Genomic DNA, 15,000 nt, shown 5'->3' on the forward strand with positions numbered 1-15,000 from the left:
AGTTTTTTCTTCTAAGCCAGACGTAATGGTTGAACTGTCTGTCTGTGTGTCTGTCTGTCTGTGTGTCTGTCTGTGTGTCTGTCTGTGTGTCTGTCTGTGTGTCTGTGTAAGGATTAGACGGGCAAAAACTTTCTACCACTGTTGCAAAATGTGTTTCGGCCCTTAACACATTAACTGCCAAGACCGTAGCCCTACGGGCCGTTAAATCCAACTGTTAAGCGCCGAGACCGTAGCCCTACGGGCTGCGGTCTTTTCGCGCATGCGCGGTCCGGGTGCACTTTCGGAATTTTTTTGATCCACTTCCGTTTCCGGTTTGATGACAGGAAATAGAATTATTTGGGATCCGGTTTTCACGATCACGCCCGCCCTCGTTCTACAGACGAAACTGAAACTCAATTCTCTTCCTGTAGTTTTTTCTCCTCGCATTTCACTGTTTAACGTAATCCGCTCTAACTCAAACATGGATGCCCCGTTTGACACGTGGTTTTCACTGGGAGATACAGGGAGATCGCGCGGATGTAAACAGACTGTGTAGCGCTCAATCTTAAGGATTTTAACTAAATACTAAAGATCTATGGCGACATGAAAAAAACAAAAAAACAACAAAAACACCTTGGCACTGGTGAGTACATTATGAGATTAGCCCTTGGCAGTGGATGTGTTAAAGGGATAGTTCACCCACATCTATCGATTAGTCACCCCATGGAGAAATGACCGGCAGAGGTTCCAGTAGGAGACACAAAGAGTCTCCTTTGTATCTGCCTACCGGTCCGCTGGTCATCAAATTATTGGCTTAGCGATGTGACAAATAAAACTAAACAAAAATCTATTTTCAAGTCTCCATGGGATGTCTGTCAGAGCCAGGCAGAGACAGGGTGACGTTGGGGAAATGTCTGTCAGAGCCAGGCAGAGACAGGGTGACGTTGGGGACATGTCAGAGCCAGGCAGAGACAGGGTGACGTTGGGGACATGTCAGAGCCAGGCAGAGACAGGGTGACGTTGGGGACATGTCAGAGCCAGGCAGAGACAGGGTGACGTTGGGGACATGTCAGAGCCAGGCAGAGACAGGGTGACGTTGGGGACATGTCAGAGCCAGGCAGGGACAGGGTGACGTTGGGGACATGTCAGAGCCAGGCAGGGACAGGGTGACGTTGGGGACATGTCAGAGCCAGGCAGGGACAGGGTGACGTTGGGGACATGTCAGAGCCAGGCAGGGACAGGGTGACGTTGGGGACATGTCAGAGCCAGACAGAGACAGGGTGACGTTGGGGACATGTCAGAACCAGGCAGGGACAGGGTGACGTTGGGGACATGTCAGAGCCAGGCAGAGACAGGGTGACGTTGGGGACATGTCAGAGCCAGGCAGGGACAGGGTGACGTTGGGGACATGTCAGAGCCAGGCAGGGACAGGGTGACGTTGGGGACATGTCAGAGCCAGACAGAGACAGGGTGACGTTGGGGACATGTCAGAACCAGGCAGAGACAGGGTGACGTTGGGGACATGTCAGAGCCAGGCAGAGACAGGGTGACATTGGGGACATGTCAGAGCCAGGTAGAGACAGGGTGACGTTGGGGACATGTCAGAGCCAGGTAGAGACAGGGTGACGTTGGGGACATGTCTGTCAGAGCCAGGCAGAGACAGGGTGACGTTGGGGACATGTCAGAGCCAGGTAGAGACAGGGTGACGTTGGGGACATGTCAGAGCCAGGTAGAGACAGGGTGACGTTGGGGACATGTCTGTCAGAGCCAGACAGAGACAGGGTGACGTTGGGGACATGTCAGAGCCAGGTAGAGACAGGGTGACGTTGGGGACATGTCAGAGCCAGGCAGAGACAGGGTGACGTTGGGGACATGTCAGAGCCAGGTAGAGACAGGGTGACGTTGGGGACATGTCAGAGCCAGGCAGGGACAGGGTGACGTTGGGGACATGTCAGAGCCAGGCAGAGACAGGGTGACGTTGGGGACATGTCAGAGCCAGGCAGGGACAGGGTGACGTTGGGGACATGTCAGAGCCAGGCAGAGACAGGGTGACGTTGGGGACATGTCAGAGCCAGGCAGGGACAGGGTGACATTGCTCCACACTGAACTGAAATGAATTTAAAAAGAGCGTAAATGTCACATTAGTTCCAGAGGATGTGAGTGTGATGGATGTGACAGTAGCGTGACAGGGGGGAGGACACCAGGGGAACGAGGCCCAGCAGGGGGGCAGGGGGGCGGGGGGGTAACCTTCACCCCCGTGGTCACATTTACGCTCAGACGCTGTCGGGTAAAGAAACCTTGTGCCTCCCAAAACTAAATGTCAGGAAATGCTTTTCATTCTAGGTTTAAAGGTTGTACGTTATTGTGACTTCTTGTGCACGGATACTTATGAGTAAAACTTCAGACAATGTAACAGGATAGGTAATAATAATAATAAAAGTAATACAAAAAAAGAATTCATTGGCTCAATATTTATAAAACCCACAGAAAGAAAGCCACTTTCAAATGTTTTATAAAATAGCAAAAAATAGCTGAGCTACAAGCTCACGACGGATAGCGAAGTAGATCGGCTAATTTGTTTCCTTCTGTGCGACGCTGTTTTACGACAAAATAGGGCATTAATTTAGGGGGGAAAAAACACATAAAGCTGAGATATTGAGATACAAGCTTTCTGTACGACAGAAACAATTTACGACTGAAAGGCCTCAATTATCTCCTCTTGTAACCAAGAACCCCACATCACCCCCCCTACCCCCACATCACCCCCCTCACCCCCCCTCACCCCCCCTCACCCTCCCTCACCCCCAGACGCCTATCACACCCCCCCCCCCTCCCCCCTCTCCTCTGCGCTGCCCTTTAGAGAGAGGCCGCTGCTGGGCAAGTTAATCAGGAAAGGCCCAGGCTCCGCCAGGGGCCCCCAGGGGCCCGGCACTCAGCAAGGGCCTGATAAGATGTCATGTGGCTGAACGGACATCCATCAACCATGGACCAGAAGGCTCCCACACACTTTAACACACACACACACACACACACACACACACACACACACACAAAGCTGACCTTCATAGCGATGCTTATGTAACCCTTACGTAGGAGAGGACAAGACCATGATCTGTGACGCTGTCCTCTCAACCTTCTAGATGGACGGACACACAGACAGACAGACAGACAGACAGACAGACAGACAGACCTTGCCATTGATCCCAGGGTACATTCCTTTGTCTCAATGTTGTTACTATTCTATTATAATGGGACGTATTCAGACAGAATGAGACAGACAGAGTCCTCAGAGTCCGGGCTGTGATGTGATGTCCTACACATTGTCACATTAATATTCCAACATGACCGCAGAGCAGAGCAGCTTCTCTCCTGAGTCCTGCAACACATGGCAGCCCCATGCCGCTAATCTATGATGTTGTCAGGAGAGGGTTGTTTCTGGAAGAACTCCAGTGGAAACCATCGCAGGGGTGCAGCGCTGCGTTCTGTTTGAAGTTACCACCGTACTGCCGCACTTACTCATCCTGAAAGACCCCCGTGGTCCCCCACAAAGCAGGGGTGCAAAGTAACTACGTACTGTACAGTACCTTTACTCAAGAACTGTACTTACACTTTGGAGGAACTTTTACGTTACCTGAGTATGCCCATTTCTCCTCATATCACATGCAATGTGAGTTGTAGATTGGCTTTGCCAATGTTTTGTTTTTGTTTTTTGTTATCTGAGCACTTTTACTTTGGTACTTTAAATATATTCCAATGCCAATACCTTTGTACTTTTATTCAAGTGCATTTTTGAATACAGGCCTTTTATGTGTAACAGAGTATTTCTACATTGGGGTATTGCTACTCTTATTGAAGTACTTTTAGGAGCTTGGGGGCATCAGAGACACATGCAGGCTGCTTTTCAGCGACGCACGTAAAAATAGGACATGTTTCTCTCAGTGGGAAAGAAATAAAGATGATAATAATAATAATAAGAGCTTGATTAAAACCGTTACAGTACAGCAAACAATCGCCTTAGCACAGAACTCACAACCTCCCTCTCATATACTCACACATTCAACGCCCTTTTCAAGGGGAAATTGATCAAATGACTAAATAAGAATCCATGGTGTGGTATTTATTTTCACAATCAATCAGCTTTTCTGTCTGTATGTAAGGCTGGGTTTTAAAAAGGTTCTGTCCATATGTATCCAGTGGCGTAAAATTGCACATTTACTCAAGTACTGTACTTAAGTGCAAAGTTGAGGTATTTCTTACTTTATCGGAGTATTTCCATTTTTCCGTACTTTTACTTCTACTCCACTACATCTCAGAGGCTGTTTGTAGATTTTGATGATTGATGATTTAATATACATTTGAAAACTGAAATGGGACATCCTGCATAATGAGTACTTTTACTTCTGGTACTTTAAGTACATTTTGATGCCAATACTTTTGTACTTTTACTCAAGTACATTTAGAATTCCGGACTTTTACTTGTAACAGAGTATTTCTACATTGCAGAATTTATATTTTTACTTAATCAAGAAAAGTGAAAAACTTTTTCCACCACTGCTCAAAACTACAGTATTTGAGTACATATACTTAGTTACTTTCCACCACTGGCCCTATAAGCACCCCTACAGTACCAAGAGAATGGAACCAATGTTCTGGGTGTTCTCTGCCTGTCTTCCCTCAGGTCCTCCGTCCGCTCCAGAGAACCCCGTCTCCACGGTGAACGAGACGTGCGTGACCCTGGAGTGGTCGCCCCCCAGGGACCCGGGGGGGCGGGGCGACGTCACCTACAGCCTCCGCTGCAGGAAGTGCTCGGGGGGCGGGGGGGGGCGACGGCAGGAAGTGCGCCCCCTGTGGCGGCGGCGTGCACTTCGTGCCGCGGCAGTTCGGCCTGGCGGCCGCCACGGTCCTGGTGACCGACCTGCAGCCCAACCACAACTACAGCTTCACCGTGGAGAGCCAGAACGGGGTGTCCGACCTCAGCGCTGCCCCTAGAGGACAGGTGGTGGTCAACGTCACCACCTCTCAGACAGGTGAGAACCTTCTCAGTCCTTCTGCCCCTTTAATCCTTTAAGACCTCCCCTTTAACCCTTTAAGACTTCCCCTTTAACCTATTAAGACTTCCCCTTTAACCCTTTAAGACTTCCCCTTTAACCCTTTAAGACTTCCCCTTTAACCCTGTAAGACTTCCCCTTTAACCCATTAAGACCTCCCCTTTAACCCATTAAGACCACCCCTTTAACCCTTTAAAGATGGGGTGCCATGATATTTTTCAACCCTAAAACCTGATCATAAGGTATTATTATTATGTAAGGATTTGTTTCAAAAAAAGAAAGTGTACAGAAATTGTTAAAATGTTGTTTTTATGTGGACACACCTCCAGTTCATTAAGTATACCTGGTTCTCACCTTAGCACCTCCTCCACCACCTTAGCACCACCCACCTGTCCTAGTCCCTCCTCCTCCTCATGCCCACACCTGTTGTGTTATGATAATGAGGGGGAGGGTATGGCTTTGTGATGTCACTAAAGCGCTGTTTCTCTATTGGCACGTTTGACCCTCAAGGTTTCAGCCTCCAGGAAGAAAGTCCAAATAGTCAGAGAAGACATAAAACACCATAAAAACACCACCGGGGGGCTTAATGAAGTTCTTTCAACCTCATAGACACATGAAAAACTGAAAAACTAAAAAAACATGGCACCAGCTCTTTAAGACCATAGACATATAAAGGTAGACGCCTCCTTCGGCTCTGAGGCATTGGTATCTCGGGCGCCATTTTAGCTTCCGCGTGTGTCACTGAAGGGGGCGTTCGGTAGGCCAATCAGAGCCAGGTGGGGGCGGGTCTTTTTGTAACCCAGCTCTTAACCCTTTAACACATTGACTGCCAGAGTTTATTCATAATGTACTCACCCCTGTGCCAGCAATTTGCGTGTTTTAAATTTTTTTTGTTTTGTAATTTTTCATTCAAATACATTCTCTGATTGTGTTGTCAAGCACCTACGATTGTTCCACCAGTAGAGAGCAGCACATCCAAACATTGATCACCTCGCTCACCCCCTCCCAAACAGGCCCACGTCATATCCGGTCATTCAAAGGATGTGACGTTTTCGACAATTCCCGGCCCGCTGATCGGCCTGAAAACGATGTGATACACTACGACGATGACTGTTAGTCACCCGGACCAAAGAAAATAGAAGTTGAGCTGTCCGTTTGTCTTTTATACCGTGTGAAAAACCGTGTTTTTCCTTATTCTGGCCAAACATCACCGGAGAAAAACAACGTGACCCGGAAATGATTTTTTTTTTACATCCGGCTCCGGGTGAGTGTGACGTAAGTGGAAAACGAAAGTGTTGATGAGAAATAAACACAGCCGTGCGATCACAGATGAAACAATGAAAATTCAAAAGAACGCATCAATGCGATCCTGGCACTCAAGCGATGGATTTGAAAGAACGCATCGATGCGATCTTGGCACTGTATGTGTTAAAAGGCAGCAGCTGCGCAGCATCTAGTTAGTTGGAACTTGGCAAACTCCACACTCTGGATGTGTGCAATAATAAATCGTCTTTTACTGCAGTTGAAACAGGTTCCTAGAGACTTTGGAATTATATGCTTTTGGTATTATTTTATCATTATTACCATTATGATATACTGCTCTGTGACTTTGGAATTATATGCTTTTGGCTGTCTTGGAGTATTTGTGTTATATGTTATGCTTTCAGTGCCATTACAATATGGAACACAGACATTTCATTTGTAGTTGCTGTTTTTGTCAGAAAAACAATCTCAAATGAACAATTATTTCAAAAGTTGATAGCTCTGTTCTGACCTGAATAGCTAACATTAAGGATGTTGGATAAAGGCAATTCTGCAATGTGGCCAGCAGATTTCATGTAGTCTGTCAGTGAATGGAGACAAAAATATTTTGTGACTATTACTGTTACTTGAAAGTATTTTGGTATGAAAATATGCAATTTAGATGTAACCAAATATAGGCCTACGCCTACTGGATCCATAACTCCATGTCTCCCATTTGTGACAAACTTAACCGCTTGAAAATAGGTTGGAAATTCAGGGAGTTGTGATGATTTTAATTGTGGAGAGACCGTCTGCTTCAATGGACATAAATGCATTAGAACAGTGGTTTTCAACCTTTTTCATATCAAGGTCCATTATTTATTCGGCATTTGAGCCACGGAACACCGTTTGATGAGCTTTAGCCTCTCACACCCAAAACTTAGAATATGTTGTTATCATTCGATAAGATGTTGTCAAAATAACAATTCTTTACGTTCTCTAATTGTGTACCTGTATAGTTTTTTTATTAGGCAAAAATAATGTAAAACATCACAGTTACATTTATAATACTTTTGTCTAAAAGGTCCGTCCAAAAAAGTCCTTGCGGACTTGTTTCCGCTGAGGTCCTTGGTATTCATTTCATAGACATATATTTTAGCAACCAAACAGTTCAATAACAACATAAAATATAGCTGCAAGTAGCGATAATACGGGGCCAGGGATTTCAGAGAGAATAAAGAAAGAAGCAATGATAAGTAATTATGCACAATAAGCCAGGGAAACGGGCTATAGGGCTATAGCTTTTTCCAGGCTGATTTCTGTTGAAGATCATGAACTCTTGCCTTCTGTAATGAACCAAGCCCCTGTTTCACTAACACTAAGATCACTCGTTCACAAAACATTTACCAATAGAGAAATTGTATGTCTCCTCGGAACCGAAACCAGTGAAAGCAGCCGATCTACAAGCTCACAAAGCGTTGCTATCTGAAAAGTTGTGAGATTGTAGATCGTCTATTTTCACAATGAAGTATGTCATACATTGAAAACATACTCTCAAATAAGCATTTCATGTTATCTTTATCAATTGCACATGAATTCATTGATACAGTCATGTTGTTTGCATTGCACTTTAAATGAAGTCTGCATGAAGTGAGCCTTGAACCGGCGACCTTGAGGTTGTGAGGCATACACTTAAAGGAGAAATCCGGACATTTTAAGTGTTATCTTTGATGTGTCGTTACTCACCTACCAACGTAGAAAGTGGCGTTGATTTTTTCCAGCGATTCCCGTCGTAATTTTTTCGACCCCCTCCGTTGGCATAATGGGAGCGCGTGGCTAAGGGAAATTCGTCTATTATAACCGATGCAAAGTTATTTTTTTCTCTACTACTACTCATTGTAGAGTCTCATGATACTCAAACATGCACTGAAAGTTCCTGAGAGGCTAATGCTAATGCCAAACGAGCTAAAGCTGGTTGCTTGTTTCTCTCCCAGAACCTGGCAACTCGGTGTTGCCAGGGAGAGAAATAAGCAAACAACGGAAAAAATCAACGCCACTTTCTACGTCGGTAGGTGAGTAACGACACATCAAAGACTTAAAATGTCCGGATTTCTCCTTTAAAGGAGAAATCCGGATACTACTATCCGGATACTACTATAATTATAATACTTATAATTATAATCATGGAATTTATATAAAAATATAAAATTAAGTATGCAGTATCATAACTACATCTTTGGTGTTTACAACACACCAAACCGTTTGAACATCGGATGAAAATTGAGCACGCTGTGTGTGTGTGTGTGTGTGTGTGTGTGTGTGTGTGTGTGTGTGTGTGTGTGTGTGTGTGTGTGTGTGTGTGTGTGTGTGTGTGTGTGTGTGTGTGTGTGTGTGTGTGTGTGTGTGTGTGTGTGTGATGATAGGTGGCATAGGGAGGAGGTGAGAGGAGAAAGAGGGTGCTAACCTCATTAAGACCTCCACATGTCACCTCTCTCTCACACACACACACACACACACACACACACACACACACACACACACACACACACACACACACACACACACGTACAAACACAGATTGTACCTCAACATGCCCTGAGCTCCTCTCTCAGCTGTCTCATTAACACTGTGTGTGTGTGTGTGTGTGTGTGTGTGTGTGTGTGTGTGTGTGTGTGTGTGTGTGTGTGTGTGTGTGTGTGTGTGTGTGTGTGTGTGTGTGTGTGTGTGTGTGTGCGCCCACGTAGCCAGACAACTATTACAGACACTATCTCAGAATGTTAGTCTGGATGGAACTACAACCTACAACAGGAAGCTGTCATCTGTTTGTCACGAAAACATCTTTTAATTCATTAAGACCACGCTTCTGTGTCATTTTCACATTTCTTTGGTTTTTCAAAAGTAGCAGATCTACAAGCTCATAGCACTAACTTGTAAACCTGCCAAAAGCTTTTCTTCGGGTGGGTGGGGGGGGGGGGGGTGGGGGGGGCGGTGGACAAAACCTTTTCATGTCAAGGACCCCCAAAAGACCCCATGTCAAGGACCCCCTATGAGCTTGTAGATCTGCTTGAATCCACTACATTAAAAAAATTATGAAAGCATGCGAGTGAGTAGACTTAAAAGATGTGAAAAAAGCAAACCAGCTGAACTGTATTGTGTTTACAAAACTAACTAAAACTGAGGGTGGGAGGGTGCAGATTGGAGTCAATGCATTGTAATGAACTTATGTTTCCGATGCCAAATGTAATTTGCTATTCTACAAAACATCATCATCATGCAATGACATCACAGATGACATCATCACATCCATGTCATTTTCTTTTTAAATGAAGTGTCGAACACAACATTTCAGTTCAGCTGCTTTTAACAACGGATCAACTAGCCTTCTAGTAACTTCAGCAGAACGTTAGTTGTGAAGTTGATTCAGGGCGGAGCTGCTGTGTGAAATGATTCACTGGACCGTACATCTGACAGAAGCAAATAAGCATTTCATGTTATCTTTATCAATTGCACATGAATTCATTGATACAGTCATGTTGTTTGCATTGCACTTTAAATGAAGTCTGCATGAAGTGAGCCTTGAACCGGCGACCTTGAGGTTGTGAGGCATACACTTAAAGGAGAAATCCGGACATTTTAAGTGTTATCTTTGATGTGTCGTTACTCACCTACCAACGTAGAAAGTGGCGTTGATTTTTTCCAGCGATTCCCCTGTCGTAATTTTTTTGACCCCCTCCGTTGCATAATGGGAGCGCGTGGCTAAGGGAAATTCGTCTATTATAACCGATGCAAAGTTATTTTTTTCTCTACTACTACTCATTGTAGAGTCTCATGATACTCAAACATGCACTGAAAGTTCCTGAGAGGCTAATGCTAATGCCAAACGAGCTAATGCTGGTTGCTTGTTTCTCTCCCAGAACCTGGCAACTCGGTGTTGCCATGGAGAGAAATAAGCAAACAACGGAAAAAATCAACGCCACTTTCTACGTCGGTAGGTGAGTAACGACACATCAAAGATAACACTTAAAATGTCCGGAATTCTCCTTTAAAGGAGAAATCCGGATACTACTATCCGGATACTACTATAATTATAATATTAGTGTGTGTGTGTGTGTGTGTGTGTGTGTGTGTGTGTGTGTGTGTGTGTGTGTGTGTGTGTGTGTGTGTGTGTGTGTGTGTGTGTGTGTGTGTGTGTGTGCGCCCACGTAGCCAGACAACTATTACAGACACTATCTCAGAATGTTAGTCTGGATGGAACTACAACCTACAACAGGAAGCTGTCATCTGTTTGTCACGAAAACATCTTTTAATTCATTAAGACCACGCTTCTGTGTCATTTTCACATTTCTTTGGTTTTTCAAAAGTAGCAGATCTACAAGCTCATAGCACTAACTTGTAAATCTGCCAAAAGCTTTTCTTCGGGTGGGTGGGGGGGGGTGGGGGGGCGGTGGACAAAACCTTTTCATGTCAAGGACCCCCAAAAGACCCCATGTCAAGGACCCCCTATGAGCTTGTAGATCTGCTTGAATCCACTACATTAAAAAAATGATGAAAGCATGCGAGTGAGTAGACTTAAAAGATGTGAAAAAAGCAAACCAGCTGAACTGTACATTACATTACATTACATTACATTACATTACAGTCATTTAGCAGACGCTTTTATCCAAAGCGACTTACAATAAGTGTATTCAACATAGGTAGGGAACGAAAACTACTAATCACCAGAAGTCTTTAGTGCATTTTCTGCAAAAACAAGCAACCAAGAGTATACCTAGCGCTAAGGTAAAAGTGCAATATATCAGCTACCTATTTCCTTAAACAGATGAGACAAAATAGCTAAATCAAATGAGCATGAGCTAAAACAAATAAGTGTATCGACTAAACAAGATCCAATAAACAATCCAATAAACAATACAGCAATAGAAAACAAGCGTTCGTACAACTAGTTAACAACAAGTAGGTCAGGCAGAGAGGAAGGGTAGTGTTTCCTGAAGAGGTGAGTTTTCAGCCTGCGGCGAAATATGGGCAGTGACTCTGCTGTCCTAACATCAGTGGGAAGTTCATTCCACCACTGTGGGGCCAGAACAGAAAAGAGTCGTGACCGTGTGGATCGGCCAGAAGGACCCTTGAGTGACGAGGCAATCAGTCGCCCCGAGGTGGCAGACCGAAGTGGTCGGGCAGGGGTGTAGGCATCGACCATAGCCCGGAGGTAGGAAGGAGCTGTTCCTTTCACTGCCCTATAGGCTAGCACCAGGGTTTTGAACTGGATGCGAGCCGCTACGGGGAGCCAGTGTAGAGAGCGGAGAAGGATGGTTGTGTGGGAGAACTTGGGGCGGTTGAACACCAGGCGAGCCGCAGCTTTCTGAACAAGCTCCAGAGGTTTGATGGCAGATGCCGGAGCACCAGCAAGGAGGGAGTTGCAGTAGTCCAGGCGGGAGATGATGAGAGCCTGGATGAGCACCTGGGCTGCCTTCTCCGTGAGGAAGGGGCGAATCCTCCTGATGTTGTAGAGCAGGAATCTGCAGGACCTCGTCACTGATGCGATGTTTGCCGAGAACGTCAGTTGATCGTCCAGGGTCACACCCAGATTCTTCGCAGTCCGAGTTGAGGTCACCACAGCATTATCAATGGTGATGGCCATGTCTCGGTGCGGACAGCCCTTCCCCGGGAGGAACATCAGCTCGGTCTTGTCCAGGTTGAGCTTCAGGTGGTTTGTCGACATCCACTCCGAGATGTCAGCCAGACAAGCAGCAATGCGTGTCTCCACCTGGGTATCAGAGGGGGGGAATGAGAGGATTAGCTTGGTGTCATCGGCATAGCAGTGGTAGGAAAAGCCATGGGAGTGGATGACAGCACCCAGAGATGTAGTGTAGAGAGAGAAAAGAAGAGGACCCAGAACCGAGCCTTGGGGAACCCCAGTTGTGAGCCTGTGTGGTTCTGACACAGACCCTCTCAGCATCACCTGGTAGGAGCGACCCGTCAGGTAGGATGCAAACAGGGAGAGTGCAGAGCCTGAGACACCCATCCCCTCGAGGGTGGAGAGGAGGATCTGATGGTTCACCGTGTCAAACGCTGCAGACAGGTCCAGGAGTATCAGAACGGAGGAGAGAGAGTTCGCTCTAGCGGCATGGAGTGACTCCGTCACTGCCAGGAGGGCAGTCTCTGTCGAGTGACCCACTTTGAACCCAGACTGGTTGGAGTCCAGGAGGTTGTTCTGGTGGAGGTAGGAGGACAGTTGTTTAAAGACAGCACGTTCGAGAGTTTTGTGTTTACAAAACTAACTAAAACTGAGGGTGCGAGGGTGCAGATTGGAGTCAATGCATTGTAATGAACTTATGTTTCCGATGCCAAATGTAATTTGCTATTCTACAAAACATCATCATCATGCAATGACATCACAGATGACATCATCACATCCATGTCATTTTCTTTTTAAATGAAGTGTCGAACACAACATTTCAGTTCAGCTGCTTTTAACAACGGATCAACTAGCCTTCTAGTAACTTCAGCAGAACGTTAGTTGTGAAGTTGATTCAGGGCGGAGCTGCTGTGTGAAATGATTCACTGGACCGTACATCTGACAGAAGCACCATGGATACGCTCCCGCTCTGCTGTGGTGGTGGAGGACAAGCTGTACTGCTTTGGACGATACAGTGATGTTCACATCTTCAACACTGTGTCTTTATGCTGGAGGAAGTTGACCCCAGTGGCACCTGGAAGAGGAGAACGTCACCTCCATGCGTGACGGACAAACAGCTGTGCTGATAGAAGATACCGTCTACATATGGGGAGGTCATGTTTATCCATGGAGGATCCATCAAGTGGACTGGATCTAATGACATCTACAAGTTAGACACCAGCACAATGGTCTGGTCTTTAATTAACACCAGAGGAACTCCACCACCTGGTTCAACACGTCACTCTGCCACCATCATCGGGACGAAGATGTTTGTATTTGGGGGCATGAGGTACCAGGAGGTCGACAGATTTTTTTATACAGAGACCACCTGCTGGCTGAACACACCTTCTGCACAGCTTTTTCCAGAAGGACGCTGGGATCATTCAGCCTTTGCCTACAATGGAGAGCTGTACATATTTGGTGGCTACAATGATAACCAGACCTTCAATGATCTGTGGAAATTCAATCCAGAGACTTTCTCCTGGAAGAAGGTTGAGCCCAAGGGGAAAGGACCATGTCCAATACGTAACATGTGCTGTTGCATGATGGGAGATCGTATCATCCTCCTCGGAAGAGACAAAGGAGATAATAACAAACCCTCTGATGATCTGTACATTTTAGACTTAAGGCCTCCTTTGAAGACGTTATGTAAGCTAGCAGTTATTCAGTACAATCTGGAACAGTCTGAACTCCCACACAACATCAGGTGGGAACTGGCAGCCATGACGACCAACAACAAAAGCGCAGGTCTCCGTCAGGCCAGGTTGCCTAACCCAGCGCCCATAAACTTAGCCAATCGCAACGGTCTATGAAGAATCTGACTCATACGTCTCGATCACATGACCCCACATGAGGCGGCCATAGCTGAGTGGTTAGACTAGAGATCCCGCCTGGGAGGCAAAAGGTCCCAGGTTTGATTTCCCGGCCTGAGCAATATGTCGAAGTGTCCAAATTATTATTATTGAAAATAATGTGTACCTCTTTGTTTGGCTGTTGAGTATTAGCAAAAAGTGTGTTATGAAAAAAAAACTATATCTATCTAGTCTGGCACAAATGGCCAGGGCCTATATGGGGAGTTGCGTCATGGAATCCAGAATAAAAAAAATCACACCCAGTGTGAAGTGGGCGGTGTGGTCATCACAGTGGTCATCACAGTGATGGAAGCTCACTTAAAAAAAAAAATATTTTTTAAGTGCATAATCCTATTTATAGGTTATAAATGTCATCAAAGCAAAGCAAAGCAAAGCAAAAGCAAAGCAAAGCAAAGCAAAGCAAAGCAAAGCAAAGCAAAGCAAAGCAAAGCAAAGCAAAGCAAAATCATGTGTCTCACTAGCCAATCACAGTGCTGAATAGAGTCAGCCAATAGAGTCAGCCAATCACAGTACAGCTAGGGTTGTAATAATGCTAGGGGTGTACTAATATTGGCCAATCACAGTGCAGCAAAAAATGTACTAATGAGGTGTCCCAACCCCACTTATAGGGGCGGCTACATTGCCCAAAAATGTAAAAAAAGAAAAAGTGCTGTTGCCTCACAGCTGGAAGATCCCGGGTTCGATTTCCGCCGTGGGTGCTGGGGGCGTGTTCTCTCCTTCACGTTATCAGTGCCCATACCCTAGGTGGGGTTGGCGAAAGGGCCTTTCTGTGTGGAGTTTGCATGTTCTCCCATGTCCCCTGTCTCTATACTGCCTCCCCCTGGTCAGCCGGGGCGCCTGATGGAGGGGAAAGGAACTGGTTGGAATAACGTGTTCCTTCCACGCGCTACGTCCTACCGGGGAAACTCCCCCCTGTCAGGTGATAAGAAGCTACGTCCTACCGGGGAAACTCCCCCCTGTCAGGTGATAAGAAGCTACGTCCTACCGGGGAAACTCCCCCCTGTCAGGTGATAAGAAGCTACGTCCTACCGGGTAAACTCCCCCCTGTCAGGTGATAAGAAGCTAGGTCCTACCGGGGAAACTCCCCCCTGTCAGGTGATAAGAAGCTACGTCCTACCGGGTAAACTCCCCCCTGTCAGGTGATAAGAAGCTACGTCCTACCGGGATAACTCCCCCCTGTCAG

General features: G+C 46.1%; 1 protein-coding gene across 1 annotated transcript in view; it reads left to right on the forward strand.

Moving 5' to 3' along the window:
* LOC308092829 (ephrin type-A receptor 3-like) overlaps positions 1 to 15,000 on the forward strand; it is a gene marked incomplete at its 5' end in the record, with an annotated part of 150,267 nt that overhangs the window by 90,363 nt on the left and 44,904 nt on the right. The window contains 2 exon segments of the mRNA XM_080438928.1: positions 4,658 to 4,788; positions 4,790 to 5,006. Of these exon segments, the coding sequence (XP_080295054.1) occupies positions 4,658 to 4,788; positions 4,790 to 5,006 (348 nt within the window).

The sequence above is a fragment of the Gymnoscopelus braueri genome (assembly GCF_963280865.1).
Source record: "Gymnoscopelus braueri genome assembly, chromosome: 10".
Classification (NCBI taxonomy): Eukaryota; Metazoa; Chordata; class Actinopteri; order Myctophiformes; family Myctophidae; genus Gymnoscopelus; species Gymnoscopelus braueri.